Source organism: Protopterus annectens, chromosome 1.part0, assembly GCF_019279795.1.
Source record: "Protopterus annectens isolate FY-2018-M chromosome 1.part0, PAN1.0, whole genome shotgun sequence".
In the NCBI taxonomy this organism is placed as follows: Eukaryota; Metazoa; Chordata; order Ceratodontiformes; family Protopteridae; genus Protopterus; species Protopterus annectens.
Window position 1 is genome coordinate 1,426,272,211 of NC_056725.1, and position 15,369 is coordinate 1,426,287,579.

At 42.0% G+C, this 15,369-nt stretch overlaps 1 protein-coding gene across 1 annotated transcript in view; it reads right to left on the reverse strand.

The window, feature by feature from the left end:
* The window catches only part of NT5E (5'-nucleotidase ecto), a 1,444,398-nt gene that overhangs the window by 1,062,181 nt on the left and 366,848 nt on the right, over nt 1-15,369 (reverse strand). The window contains exon 2 of the mRNA XM_044067530.1: nt 8,225-8,453. Within this exon, the coding sequence (XP_043923465.1) occupies nt 8,225-8,453 (229 nt within the window). The remainder of the gene's footprint in view (nt 1-8,224; nt 8,454-15,369) is intronic.

The following is a 15,369-nucleotide window of genomic DNA, read 5'->3' on the forward strand; positions in this document are numbered from 1 at the left end:
AAATAAAGTCTCTGAGCAGGTGAGCCAAGTATATTATCATGGGGTATGTTTCTGAGATTAGGTAAATTCAAATAGAATGCAGAGAACAGGAGAGCCAGCACCACCAACCGATCAATATACCACAAATCTTTATTAAAATAGTTTAAGTTCTTTCGTCAGGGTTACAACAAAGACTTCATCAGAAACACATCTAATGAATTACCAAAGTTTTAAATACACTTTCAAAATCACCACATGTTAGAATACAACCAATCAGTAACCATTAGTTAATCAAACCATAGTTAAGTTAAAGCCACAAAACACTACACATTGCATAGAAAACTAGAAAATAACCATATTAAAAATGTTATAAAAATGAAAAAGTTTTTTATACTTCTAAAGACTTCAATTTCAATATTCTAATTGACACATTTTCGTTCAAACCAGGGGTGGTGTATGCATTTAATTTAACTTGCCAAAGGAGTTCTTTATATTCTAAGTTTCCATGGTCCACTCCAGGGGTCCTCCCTTTCCATGTCAATGCCCATAAATAAAAAATTGTGGTCAGGGAATTTGAAAATGTGCTTCGCTAATGAATTGTTGGCATTATTTTTCCTGATGTCTAGTGCATACTCGTAAATCCGTTCACGGAACTTTTTCTGTGTCTTACCAATATAGAAACTGGTACACTTTTCACATAAAGCAATGTAGACTAATCCAGAAGTGTTGCAATGAAAATGAAAGGGTGGTTTAATTGTGATATTGTTTATTTTTATTTTCTCACCTACCCTTATAAAATTACCACCCCTGGTTTGAACGAGAACATTAGCAGTATATTGAAACTGAAGTCTTTAGAAGTATAAAAACATTTTATTTTTATAACATTTTTAATATGGTTATTTTCTAGTTTTTTATGTAATGTGTAGTGTTCCGTGACTTTAACTTAACTATGGTTTGATTAACTAGTGGTTACTGATTGGCTGTCTTCTAACAAGTGGTGATTTTGAAAGAGTATTTAAAACTTTGGTCATTCTTTAGATATATTTCTGATGAAGTCATTGTTGTAACCCTGATGAAAGCGCTCAAACTATTTTAATAAATATTTGTGGTATATTGATTGCTTGGTCATGCTGGTTCTCCTGTTCTTCTCTGCATTCTACAATTCAAGTGTTTTGTGTTGGTTCCTGCTTTTTTTTTGTGGTTAAATTCAAATAAACATCGGTACTGTCACACTTTGACCTCTCAAGTAATTGCTTTGCACTCTGCACTGCACGTTCAGGTAGTCCATTTGATTGTGGATATTTTGGACTACTAGTAACATGTACAAAATCCCATACTTTTGCAAATTTCTGAAACAGCTGACTAGTAAATTGAGTACCATTGTCAGAAAGAACTTTGTGTGGACTACCATGGACTGAGAAATGATGTTTCAACTTGGTAATCACAGAAGTGGACGTTAGGTTAGGTAATAAATCAATCTCAAGCCAGTTTGAATAAGAGTCTACCAATATCAAGTAATGCTGATTATTCCACTTGAATATATCAGTGGCTATTGTTGACCAAGGCAGTTAAGGAACTTGACTTAGCTGAAGTAGCTCCTTCTGCAAATGTGGTTTAGTACTACTACATGCTGAAAAAGATGAAAGCACTTTATCAGTGTCTTTTGCTAGAGAAGGCCAAAATACTAGTCTTCTCGCCCTTTTGTTGGTAGATTCATAACTTGGGTGACCATGATGCAAAATCTGTATATAGCCATGTTGTAAGGAAGCAAGAACAATTTTAGGACCTTTGAAAATAATGCCATCTTCCATCAACATCTCATCTCTATAAGGAAAATAAGTTTGCACCTCAGGTGGTACAGTAGATTGCTTTGATGGCCATCCAACATTAATGTAGTGGCTGAGTTTTTCCAAAATTGGATCAGTCTTTGTATGATCTCTCATCTCATTAAGTCTCACTGTAGAAAAATTATGCACTTCCATTATGTCAAAGCCAAAAATTCTCTGTATGAAGTTGTTCCATTATAATCCTGGGCAATATGGATAAGGTATCAGCCAGATAAAGAAGTTTGCCTTTTGTATAGACCTTTTTGAAGTTGTACATTTGCAATTTGAGCATCATTCTTTATAATCTTGCTGGAGTGGAATGCACAGGCGTCTTTAAAATAGTAACTAGAGGTTGGTGATCAGTTTCAATCTAAATAGCTGACCACAGATATAATCATGAAACTTGAACACGCAAACACTATTGTGAAAAGTTCCTTCTCAATTTTGGCATATTGCATTTCAGTTTGGGTAAGAGTTGGCTACAGGTCTGCCTTCTTGAAGAATGACTGCACCAAGACCAAATTTTAAAGCATCACAGGAAAGGGTTACTGGTTTATTAACATCATAGTATCTTAATGTAGGCGGGGTAGCTATTTTCTGCTTAAGGTCTGCAAATGCTTTCTCGTGCTATTTCAACCAAGACCATGTAACATTTTGCATGCCATCTCTCTCAAAGGTGCTGTCAACTCACTGAAATCTGGTACAAACTTGCCTAAATAGTTGACTTTACCAAGAAAACTTTGTAGAGCTTGAACATTATCTTGTTCTGGCATCTCAAGAATGGCTGCTTGCCTAGACGGGTTTGGTTGCAAGCCAGTGCTAGTAAATAAATGACCTACATATGTAACTTCTGGTAGTTTGAATTTGACTTTAGAGGACTGAGCTTTAAGTTTACTTCACATGCTCTGTAGCATAATCTGAAAAAATTTGCTCCATTGCACAGTGAGACTTCATTTGCAAAATGTTATTCCAAATTAAGTCCTCAGGAATCTATATCTGCCACACGGGGTACTGAAAGTGCTCAGTAATGAGGATTTGCGATCAAGCATCACTTGTCAAAATGAACTCCTTGTATCTAAGACAGAAAAAACAGGTGTATTCCGTATTAGGGGTGCAACTTCTTCAACTGTACACATTGGATGATGTGGTCTCTTTAATGCTCTATTGAAATCTCTTGGGTCAATACATATTCTGATTTTATCTGAGCCTTTTTTGTGGGCTGCTACCATGGATGACACCCATTCAGTTGGTTCTGTAACTAGACAAATTACACCTTGCTGCATCATTTTATCCAGCTGAGTTTTAACTCTATCCTGCATACCTATCAGAACTTTCCTTGCTGGTCTGACTACTGGACTGACCTCTGGGTCTAACTTCGTAGAATACACAACTGGAGGTTTGCCCAACTTTTCATCAAAAATGTCAGTATACTCTGAGAAAATGGCTTCAGTGAAATTGGAACTAGGACATGTGCTTACATGATGAACTTCTTTGGTAAAAGAAAGTAAATTCATTCTCAAACTGTCTCTGAGACCCAATAATGACCACACAGGTCTCCGGACTATATATAATAACAAGCTGTAACAGTTCTTGGCCAAATAACATGAAAGTACCACTGAGGCTTCGGTATGAATTTCTTCACCTCCATAAGCAACAAGTTTCACACAACCGGTCACACTGAGTTGTTCATTAGCTCTCATTTTAGCAAAAGTATCTACTGACAAAACATTACATTTTGAACCATTGTCTACTTAAGACTCGGTGGATTTAGCAGTGATCTGGACAGTGCAAAACACTTCATATTTGTCAATAAATTCACTGCATCAACCTTTTTGCCAACTACTGATGCACCATCTACGTAGAAAGTAGACTGTTGCAACTCTACTTGATCAGTTTGCTTTCTTGAGTGACCCTTCTTTATAACTGCGTGAGGTTTACTTGATTTGCAAAACTTATGAAAATGATTCCATTTTTTACACTTGTACCACTGCTGACCAGATGCTAAGCATTTCTCTTTTTTAGACTCATGGTTGGTACCACAACTGTGACAGTTAACAATAAAGCTGGACTTGGGTTTTGCTGACTCATGCTTTTACTGCACTGAGCCTTAGCATGCTCCTTTCTTAGAATTTACTGGAAAGCTATGTGGTTTCCCTGGTGAACCAGCAGAGGCTATGGCTGCCATGTGCATAGACCTGCTTCTACTTGCCACATGTTGCATGCTATCTACATTTGCTCTGGAGCCTACTGAAACCATACTCATCACTTGTAAGTATACTTGTGTACCCTTCTGTAACTTCATGAATTTGACAAATGTCTATAGTTTTGTTCAACGTTAAATCGCTGTCACAAAGCAAACTCTTTCTCACAGCAGCACTATTAATACCATACACAAGCCTGTCTTTTATCAACTAATCTTTTAAGTCACCGAACCAACACATCTTGGCTTTGTTTCTCAGGTCAGTTATATAAGCTGCAGATGTTCCCCCTGGTTTCTGTTCTCTTGTGTAAAACAAATGCCTCTCTAATGTAATATCTGTCTGGGGGGTTATACATCTCTCTGAATTTAGGCTTCAAACACTCAGGATCTTCCCTTGAGTCAGCCTGTACTACAATATGACGGTTTCAACCTTCTCCTTCATATACTGCTGGTGCATACACAAATGAATGCTCCTTTTCTATGGCCTCTGACCCAGCTAGGTTTAAAAAAATGAATACCCTAGTGCATGCAGCTTTGTCAGAATAAGCTGCTTGTATAAAATATTGTACTCTTGCTCAAATATTCTACAATTCTTTGCGATATTCTGATCAAATACGAGTAGTGAGGGCTTCTAAAATCCATCTGCCATATTAACACATACCAGTGAAGGTTTTGTAAATATGTATGAATATACACACATATACATGTGCCAAAAAATTATGCCAGTACTCATAACTATGCCCAGTAGCACAACATGCCCCTGAATAACTGAACTTTGCGAGATACGTCTCCCAGGCACTATAATAATATTGAAATCACCATAATGCAAGAAAACACCTCTTATTAGTATGAGAAACATTTCAAATAACTGCACTGTGCGAATGAACTGGGCAGGAGAAGCTCAGAGTAAGGCACACTTCGAAGCAATTGCACTTTGCAAATAAACAATACATAGCACACTGAAACTTCCTCAAAATGGCGGTACTTTGTTAAGTATCTCTTTACAGTGCAAGACATAATCTGCAATGGTGGCACTTTGCGAATAGACACACTCAGCACAAGAAACTTTTCGAAATGGCTGTACTCTGATTGTACTTTACAAAATAGTTGTACTTTGCATACTAACAAAGTCTTAAATGCACAGTAATAAGCACACACTGTAAGCACTTTTACACACTTTGAGATACCTGAATACAATACAAAGTCATAGTTATGCCAAGCACAGCACTTTTGCCAAAACATATGCAGTCACCTTGCTTCATTTATACTTGATGTGCCCTTTTTGCCCTTATTATATTCGTTTTGTTCGTTTAATCTCTTTCCATGCCCACTGTACTTTTCTTGTGCCGGTTTAACTCTAAACATGCCTGTTTTGCTTTAAACACACTCTCTTTGCAATTCTGAGGTAATTTCTGACCCTTTATATACTTTCTGCCAATCATTTTATCAAGTAACTTAATCTTAGACATTTTGTTTAATCAATAAAACTTTCATGCCTTTCGTTTGTTTAATAATGCAGTTTGAGCCCTTGTAATGCTCTTTTATACAAAATAAACTGTTCATGCAAGTTTTCATTACCTTTTGTTCTTTTCTGACTCTTTTTCATGCTTGTTCATTCTTATCTCTGCAACTCATCACTCTGAATATCAGTCTCTGGCATCCCAGTTCTGATACCATGTCACTTGTCTAGTCAGGATACAGTAGATGAGACTTTGTGGGTTCTGTTCAAGCAGCTTTACTATATATAAACACATCAGGATTGAGGCTTATTAACTTCACCTCAGGTAAACTTATAAACAAACTAGCTATTACATTCATACATGCTCAGTCTCTGGCTGCGCTTCCAAAACGGCACTGACTATAACATGTGTCTGGTATTTATATATGCTCATTCAGTCCTTGATATACTTCTTTTAAAGACACAGCACACACATTCTGTTCTACACAGAAATAGGATCTGTTATCTCATTAACAATGAAATGGGTAAAGTACCAATACGTGACCCTAATTAGAACAGTTTTGTGAAGGTTAGGTCTTGCTTCCTTAATGTGACATTTGTGACTTTTGGTGTGGCTAAAGTTATTGATGGGGGTCATTCTGTCCATGCAGCTTATTTCAACCTTGCAAAGGCAGTCAATAAGATTCCTCATGCAGGCAACTTTTGATGAACTTACCAGTTAAACATTTACCACTATATTACTCGATGGGTTATTAACTGGTCTGGCTCTCTTATCACTAGGGAGATCCTCAGGGCTCTGAGATGGGTCCCCTTCTCTTTGGCATTTATGTCTCTGATGTGAAGACAGATAAGCAAGGTTTATGGCTGATCAAATTTGTGGATGACCGCAGACTATTTGACATCACTAACTCCCCTCTACAGACTCTTAAGACTCTCCAGTAAGTTCTAGGCAGAGTTGACCAATGGTGTTCTGACCATGGCTTTACACTTAACATAAAAAAGTAATGTAGGCACATTCTTAAGACAATTCTTTGTCACTGCTTGTCCAATAAACAGAAGACTGCATACAGTCAATAAAGTTAATTAGAGAGTTAGTTAACAACTGACTGTCCTTTAATCATCAAGCATCACTTGCACCAATGGTATTGTTTTATTGCCCCAGTAATTATGAAAGGTATATACTCAAGATCCAAGTGGTCTTATTCCCCCTGTATTCCTCCCTTATTAGAATTATCACTGAATACGATGCTCCACTGGTATGTATTGATATGCATCTCACCCAGCACCCTGTGCCAGTACCATAAATCATCACCCCAACCCCTCAAAAAAAGCACTTTACTATATTAAGAAAGCATATTACAGTTAGATCCACACCACCAACTCTTCCACTGAATAGCAACAACAACAAAAAGAATAAAGCACTTCAGGTTATTACAGTTAGAGCCATGTCTTCCACTGGCTCTTCCACTGAACACCACATAACAACCAGGTGGCCAGATGTACAACATGTCCACCCCATCTCTTGCCACAGCCAAGGTCCCATTTCTATGCCTTGTCCACAACCCTCCTTTACCATATTTTATTAAAAAAAAATCTATATTTCTTCTTTTAAACTGTAGGAAACATTGTTAATGTTTATACCCTGCCTGCAAGGAATACTATTTCACTCAGGTTTTAGTTTTTTTTTAAAAAGACGTTTTTTTTTTTTTACTTTTAAAGTAGCAAACTGCTTGCCATAATGTAACAAGTAGTTGCTACAGTTCAGACCACACATGGAGCACAACAGTGCTTAGGTTTGACCACAAATGCAGTACCGACTTTTAAAAGTTGGTATTGCATTAAAGATCCATCAGAATTGGCTGAAAGTGTCCCCCCCAACACTTTGCACTCCGGGCAGCTGACCCTTGCACCTCACCCTAGCTAGGCTACTGATCTCACCAAACATATATCTCAGCTTGAAAGACCTCAGTATTTCCTAGCCAAGATAATCAAGGAGCTAGGCCCCCTTAGTTATCCAGACAGATAAAATATTTCATATTTATCCATTTCATACAGATTCCTATGTTGGCATCTTTTATTTGCCTTTCAGGCTATGAAAGACATTGTTTTACTAAACTTCTCCACCTCAGAACTGCTGATAGTGCAGAGAACTCTCACCTAACACTGCAACATTAACAGGACTTCTTGGAGGAATAGAATCATTACGCAGAGGATTCCCTACCAGTAGGACAGACTTCCCTTTCATGTTAAATGGTGCTAGTTAAGCACAGATGATTGGATGAGTTCAAATATATTTGCTACACAGATTAACAGTTTAGATCATATCAAAAGATAAATCTGCTGGCTATACTTTCTAGGCTACATGACTAATTAATGGTAGTAGTATGACACAGTAGCAGTACATGACTAATCAGCAGTAGTATGACACAGTAGTAGTACATGACAAATCAGTAGTATTAGTATGACATAGCAGTAGTACATGACTAATTAGCAGTCGTAGTAGGACATAGTACTAGTACATAACTAATTAGTTATAATAGTATGACACAGTAGTAGTACATGATTAATTAGTAGTTCAGGCTACCTGGCTAGGATTAACACACACACCTATGAACTACTGAGCAAACATGCTAGAGCAAAGAAAAAAATGACATTCAAATGTCAGGCATCTGAAGGCAATCCTTCATTAAAATACTTCTACTGAGTAGATGAGTTAAAAAGAATGTATCTAAATAAACATACCTATTTAAATAAACATACCTGAGTTTGATAAGACAGGTGTCTCACGAGATGTATATCCTACGACTCCTATTTTTTCCATACCAACATTAAGTATTTTAAATGGAACATAGTAGCCAGAAATAGACGGTGCCAGTTGGGCATCTGCTTTTATGTTAGCACTTAAAATGGGGAAACTAAAGTTCACATCAATAAAAAATGGGTTGATCAAACCATCTACTCCATTGTCAAATTCATGATTTCCCAGAGCCTAGAGACAAAAATGAAACAGATAACAGATGGTTAACAACTCATACAGTGGAGGCTTGTTCCATTACAACAAACAAACCACACATTGTCAGCTGAAAAAAAGAAGTTATGTCTTACCATAATGTTCCATCTGAGTTGTTGATCTTCTTCCATTCATCCCTGATGGGTACAGTTCCGAACCCTCGGAACCGAGTCGGCCAAATACCAAGCTAGCATACACCAAACTCTCGAGCCACGCTACTACCCACAATGCCCTTCATCCCATACCTCAGATTGAGTTTGCAGAACATATAGTAGAAACATATATTAGAAACAGAAATAAAGGCAGAGGCCATCTCTGCGCAAAAACCCTAACACACCAGAATGACCCGAAGATCCGCCAAGAGCCCTTGGCGGGGGAAGGTGGGAGGGTGTGATGAATGGAAGAAGATCAACAACTCAGATGGAACGTTATGGCAAGACATAACTTCTTTACCTGAAGCTGTTAATCTTCTTCCATTCCTCACTGATGGGAACCTTCTTCCATTCCTCACTGATGGGACCAAGTTCCTAGCTACTACAGAATCTGGGTGGCCCTCATGGAAGAATATTCCGGAGTACCATAGAGCGAAAGGCAGCTCTTCCCCTGGAGATCAGATCCAATTTGTAATGCTTGATAAAGGTATGGGGTTTAGCCCAAGTAGCGGCTGCACACATATCATCCATGGAAGCCCTAGCATGAAAGGCGACAGAAGCGGCCACAGCTCTAGTGGAATGAGGTTTAATGTGGCCAGGAGCTGATTCCTCCTCCAGAGAATAAACAAAGGAGATGCAATCCCTAAGCCATTTAGACAAGGTAACCTTAGACACTGCTAATCCCATTCTAGAGCCCGCAAAGGCAACAAAAGCTGATCTGACTTACGAAATGACTTTGTCCTGTCCAAATAAAAATGTAACTGCCTGTGGACATCCAAGGAATGGAGACAGTATTCCCCTTTGGTATAATTAGGGAAAAACACGGGCAACTCAATGGACTGATTAATAGAGAATTCCGAAACCACCTTGGGTAAGAAAGTGGGATTGGTGTGAAGTGATACTCTGTCCTTATGGAAAATCAAATAAGGACTCTTAATGCATAATGCTTGCAGCTCTGATACACGTCTGGATGAAATAACCACCACCAGAAACAAGGTCTTCCAGGACAGAAATTTCACATCACAGGATGTAGCCAGCTCGAAGGAAGGTAGAGCCAAAGTTTGAAGCACCCTAGACAGATTCCATAATTCCACAGGTTGCCTAATGGGAGGTCTAGAATGAAAAATCCCCTTCAAGAAGGTCTTACACAGATGAGAATATATAATAGGAATGCCGTCTGAACCATCATGGAAATTGGAGATGGCAGCTAGATGCACCCAAATCGTGGATGCAGAAGCCCCGTTAAGGAAAAGATTGGTCAGGTATTGAAGAACCGTAGCTAATGGAACAGAGACAGGATCCAAAGACAGCTCTTGTGCCCACCAGGAAAAGAGTTTCTACTTGTCTTTATAAAGTTTTCTGGTAGAAGGTTTATGGGAGGCTAAAATAATTCGTACCCGAGAAGAGAGTGATTCAAGCCTGGCTACTAACGGAAATGGAGCAACCAAGCTGTCAGTTTGAGCATGGTCAGAATTGGAGACGACAACCCTTGTGGGTGAGAAATGAGATCCTGATGGAAGTCCAGGATCCAAGGAGGTCGGAGCAGGTGTGGCTGAAGGAAGGGGAACCAAACCTGTCGAGGCCAGAACGGAGCAATGAGAATCATTCTGCTTCTCAATCGAGTAGCTTTCCTTAAGACCAGGGGTATCAAGGGGATGGGAGGATAAGTGTACAGGAGACCCACGGGCCAATCGTGAGCCAGAGCATCTCTTGAGGACACCCAGTGCGGAGGAAAGAGGGCAAAGTAGCTGCTGCACTTTGTATTGGAGAGGGAGGCAAACAGATCTCAGCAAGGCCGGCCCCAGCGGCTGAAAATTTCCTCCACCACTCTTGGGTTGAGAGACCACTCATGAGGAAGCAGAATGCATCTGCTCAGTCTGTCCGCAATCACGCTGGAACTCCCCGGGATGTGTGTAGCAATCAGGAAACGGTTGGAAGCTATAGCCCACTGCCAAATTCTCATAGCTTCGAGGCAAAGGGGATAAGATCTGGTCCCTCCCTGCTTGTTGATGTACCAGACCACAGACATGTTGTCAGACTGGATAGCAATCGGTCCAAGAGGAAGAAGAGGATGGAGAGCTTGTAACACCAGTAACACAGCACTGAGCTCTAGAACATTGATATGTAAGTCGACTTCTAGAGGAGACCATGTGTTTGAACAGATTTTCTCTGAAAGTGGCCCCTCCACCCTATCAGGGAAGCATCCGTAGTCACCGTGGCGTTGGGCTGAAGAGGTTGAAATGGGTGACACCAAAGACTTTCATTCATTCTCATCCACCAGAGGAGATCCTGTTTGCAGAGATCGGTGATGAGGATTAATGCATTTAAGGGGTGATTGTGTATCCACTGAGTTTGAAGAAGCCACTGTAACAGGCGCATATGAAGTCTGGCCAGCGGAACAATGGGAATGGCTGCTGCCATAGAACCCAGAGCTTGCAGAACTTCCCTTGCAGACACTTTCTTACGGTAGAGTATCACTTGCACTTTGTTCTCAGTCTTAAGAGCCTGTGATGAGGAAGAGATATTAGGCCGAGCTGAGTGTTGAACATAGCCCCTATGAATTCCAGTTGTTGTGAGGGCTGAAGGTTTGATTTTTCCCAGTTGATAGTAATACCCAGAGACTCCACCAGAGACAGTGTGTAGTGAAGGGTCCTGGTCAGTAGACGCTCGGTGGGGGCGGAGAGGAGCCAATCGTCCAGATAAGGAAACACCTGGAATCTGAGAAGTCTCAAGTGAGTGGTCACCACTGCTAGACATTTCGTGAACACTCTGGGGCCATCGAGAGACCAAAAGGCAGGGCTCTGAATTGAAAATGACTGGCTCCCAGCCGGAAGCGCAGAAGTCTCCTGGAGCTTTTGTCCATTTTGATGTGGTAATACGCATCCCGGAGATCTAGAGGGCACATCCACACACCCTCCTGAAGGAATGGAAGGGTGGACTGAATAGTGACCATGCGGAACTTGGTCTGTATCACTGACTCATTCACATGACTGAGATCCAGGATGGGCCTCCAGTCCCCCATCTTTTCTGGCACCAAAAAGAGTCTGGAGTAGAACCATAATCCGCACTGATCTGGGGGGACCTGTTTGATGACTCGCTTTAGAAGAAGCTTCTTGATTTCGGAAGCTGCCTCTTCCCTTTGACTGGGCAGTATGTCGGGAAGGGAGAATTGAGGTCTTGGAAAGGATTTGAGGGGAATGTGATGGCCTCTGGTGATAATTCGCTGGTAATGGAGGACCAGGCTGTTTGGTGCAGAGAGAAACGCGCCTCGACTGCTTCCGGAGGAAAGCAATCGGGCAACGCTTCAGGAGGCTGATAGGGTCTACCTGAGAAAGAATCTCTGGTGCCCTGATTCTGATAACCCCCCCCCTCTGCCCTTAAAGGGGCATCTTCCACCATCAGACCCCTCTCTGCCTCTGGAGGAGTCCTCGCCATGTGCGTCACGAAAGAAACCTTGCGACTTCTTGTGCCACAACTTTCCACTCCTCTGGTTCCTGGAGAAGGAACGCTGAGGTTTGGAGAAGGGCTGGCCCACAGCAGACAAGGACTTTTCATCCTGCTCGCACCTGGCCAAAGTATCCTTGACCTTAGGACCAAAGAGCGTGGAGGGCTCAATAGGGGTGTTCAAAAAGGAAGACTTGAAGGAATCCAGTAGGTCAGAAATGCGCATCCAGGCATGACGTCGGACAACCATGCCAGCACCTGCTGCTCTAGCTGCTCCTTTGGTTGCGTGGGAGAGCAACCTCATGGAGGAATTCGAAATTGCTTCAAGGGTGGCAAGTTGGGAAGCCACTTTGTCATGTGCTCCATCAGACACTTGACCCACGAGGCTACCAGAGAGTTTGGAAATAAGGTCTCTCTGGAGTCTCTTAAAGTGTGCCAGGAAATTCAACGAATGTACGGCAAAGGTCGCTGCAGCAAGAACTCGCTTCCCTAACCTGTCCACCACCCGGGACTCCCTGTTGGGAGAATGAACAGCAGGACTCTCTTCCGCCAGGTCCTTTTTTGTGGCCGCCGCCACCACCACAGCATCTACTGGCAAGCCTTTCAACAAATGGGGTTGATCCTCTGGAGGAGAAAGTACCTTGTCTAATCTCCTGGGGATAGCATCTACTGAATCTGGACTCTTCCACGCTCACTGCACAATGAATTTGACCAACTCATTTGCAGGGGGGGGGTCACCTAGGAAGTAGTGGGTCGGGAGTGGAAAGCTTGTAGGAATACGGATTCCTCCAGGGAAGGGGTGGAAGATTTCCAGGTCACCCCCGCTAACTCAAAATTTCCAAGATATCCCCAAAGGAAACATCGTCAGGGGGTGATCTAGGGGAACCTTCCCCATCATTGTAATCCATATCCTCAGTAAGGGACTCTTCAGGTGAGTCCATGTGTTTTCTTTTGCACACCCTCTTCCAAGGGGGCTCTTAAGTGGGGATGTCCGAAGAGGCCTTGGAAAGGAGGGTGCTTTGGATTAGTGGTCCCCTGCTAAGGGCCGACGATGGCTGAGTTAGGGGGGGAACCAAAGGCGGAGCTGAAGGAGGGGGGATTGCTAGCCGCCGGCACCCTTTCCATAATCCGGAAGGCGGGCCAACCCGAAGAGGGATGGGAGCCTGGAACCGAGGAGGACTGAATCGGAACCGGGGTCACACCCCGCTCCAAATGGCCCACCTCCGAGATTGGAGATTGAGAAGGGTTCGGTGTGGATATAACTCTCGGATCCGACACAGGAACCGAAAGGACCGTCGGTGCCGGGGCCGAAACCGAGTATTCATCCCCCAAAGCAAGGGGTTGGGAAAGGTGGGATGCTGTCGGAACTGACACCCAGCAGGGCTTAGATGCTTCAGGCATCATTGTAGTCGGTGCTGAAGGAAGGGGTCCTATTGAAAGCAACGGGCAAGGGGGCCTTGGAACCGAAGGAACCCCAGCAGGAGAATACAAAGGAGTCGAAGGAGGAAAAATCCCAACACCCGGAGCGGAACAGGGTCTGGAGATTCCTCTTGTCAGTACCTGATCAATGAGACGAACAATGTCTATTTCGGAAACGCTCCTGACAGACCTAACCGATATCCCAGAAGGGAATTCAGGCCGGTCCAGAAAGGGACTGTAGGCCTGGCCCATGGTAAGGAAAAAACGGAGCCGAGGATTCTGATTTGAATTGCGTAAACGGTAAGGTCAGCACAGAGAGGGGGCTTGAAGCAGAAGTCACAATCGAGGTAGTAGTCAATATCGGATCCGAGGTCATCGGAGCTGATGTCTGTAAAGGTGAGGTTGGTGCCGAGGTGTCCAGAACCAGACTGGTCAGAACCCAAGTAATTAGAGGTTCAGTAGTCATTGGGGCCAAGCCCAGAACTGACAATTCAGACTTCCCAAAAACTGTGCTTGGCGCCGAAATCGGTGGCACCGAGGCAGCGAGCTGATGCTCGGAGGAAGATCTACAGGCCTTAGATCGATGGGTCTTGCCCCTGTCACCGGCCGGTGAAGAGGGGTCTGAGTGGGGACACTTCTTGTCCTTGACTGGAGGGGTTGAGACTTCCGCAGAAATAGCCAACAAGAAAGGAGAGGAAAGCAATCCTTTCAGAATCGATTTGTTGCACCGTTCATTCAACGTCCGTTGACTAAAACTCGCACAAATATCACAAGGGGGAGTCGCAGAAAGGTGCGAAACGCCCAAACAATAAACGCATTTAAAATGCAAGTCACTATTCGGTAATTTACCACTGCAAAGTGTGCAGTGTTTAAAACCTGAAGTACCCTTTTTCTCTGACATACTGGCACTCACTCAGACAAAAGGAGAGAGAGAGAAAGGCAAGACTACCAGCAATGGTGTGAAGAATTACCACGAGGATGGTAAAAAGTAAGGAAAGGCAAGAAAATACCAAAAATGGTAAAAAAAGGAATACCTGTGGATAGAGCTAGACTATGAGAAAGACACTAGTAGAAAAATTAGTGGAGAAATACACACTTTATATAAGTCAAAACTACTTAGCTGGAGAGCTTGGTGAAAAAGCTGCTATATGGCTGCGCAGCAAACGAGATCTGGGGTATGGGATGAAGGGCATTGTGGGTAGTAGCGTGGCTCGAGAGTTTGGTGTACGCTAGCTTGGTATTTGGCCGACTTGGTTCCGAGGGTTCGGAACCGTACCCATCAGTGAGGAAATTTCAGAAATTGTGAGTGAGCTAAATAAATTAGTCCGGTGATTAAAAAACAAAACAAAAACGCCATTTAGGTCACCCACGGGTTTAGCATGATGCAGTCTCAGCAAGGTATCAATACGCTGGTGTAAGTGGCTGAGGTACTATGTAGTAAGCTGTAGAAGAACACACTAAAATGTAAGTGGTCAACATGAAGAGGCCAGAGAAGGATACCATGCACCACTTCAATCCAAGACACACAAATAAGCTTTTACTTTTTTAAGATACACATATTTTTTAATTTCATTTTATTTATTTAACTTGCTAACTAGACAAACAAGTTAGTCTTTTAGAAGCAATTCTAGCTATGACCCTAGGTATCAATGAAAAGAGAACAATATAATATTTACTACAGGTTTACAAAAGTAACATGAAAGACAGAGGCTTACAATAAACATGCATAGAATGTAAAGACATTAAAGCACAAATTATAATAACAGAATGAATTAATAAATAATCACTGTTTCAAAGAACAGTGCCATACCTACAGTTAGTTGCTAACTTCATGAAGCAGGTTTGTAGACTGCACTGTTGAATACAGATACAGGTAGCTC